This window comes from Helobdella robusta (assembly GCF_000326865.2).
Source record: "Helobdella robusta unplaced genomic scaffold HELROscaffold_1918, whole genome shotgun sequence".
NCBI classification, from domain to species: Eukaryota; Metazoa; Annelida; class Clitellata; order Rhynchobdellida; family Glossiphoniidae; genus Helobdella; species Helobdella robusta.
In genome coordinates, this window is record NW_008704044.1 from 149 (window position 1) to 809 (window position 661).

Below are 661 nucleotides of genomic sequence, written 5' to 3' on the forward strand. Positions count from 1 at the left end.
GTTTACTTCTAGTTATATTTCCAGAATTTAATTTAATTGTCTGCATTATTTTATTCCTCTGCAGGTATATATATACGGCAGGACTATATGGAGGAGATGGTAAGGGGGGTGGTACTGACCTCACACAGATGGAACTGCACTATGCGGAGACGCATCCCATAGTGCTACACTAACTAGCACGGGAGCAGATAGAGTGGCAGGGTATGGTCCCTAAACCATGGCTGCCACCCGAAAGGAAGAAGAACTTTGAAGTTCTCAACCTGAGTAAAAGGGTTCTTAGAGATGAGGTGATCAACTTGTTGAGTAGAGGTATGAAATTTGTTTTCTCATACACCCACACCACTTTCTTCGATTACAATAATTTGATGAAAAATATAATCAATAAAGAAATTAAAATGAAAAATATAAAACATGAGAAGGTCGGGAAATTTGTCCAAGATGATCCGTTCATTAACTCTTTTATGGAATTTTGCTATCTCAATGAAAAATTGTTCAATAATAAAAAGACTCACTTGAAGACTTACCACACCAGTAGTGATACACGAGCCATGCTAGAGTTGAGAGGTGATGACGAGATTATCATCCGAAAGGCAGATAAAGGTTGCACCATCGTCATTATGGACCGTGATGAGTACCAAGAGGAGGCCCTGCGCCAACTGAA

The 661-nt window shown here is 39.6% G+C and overlaps 1 protein-coding gene across 1 annotated transcript in view; it reads left to right on the top strand.

Moving 5' to 3' along the window:
• Positions 1–203: 203 nt before the first annotated feature.
• HELRODRAFT_184674 (hypothetical protein) overlaps positions 204–661 on the top strand; it is a gene marked incomplete at both ends in the record, with an annotated part of 1,753 nt that continues 1,295 nt past the window's right edge. Inside the window, one exon of the mRNA XM_009016902.1 lies at positions 204–419. Coding sequence (XP_009015150.1) covers positions 204–419 — 216 coding nt within the window. The remainder of the gene's footprint in view (positions 420–661) is intronic.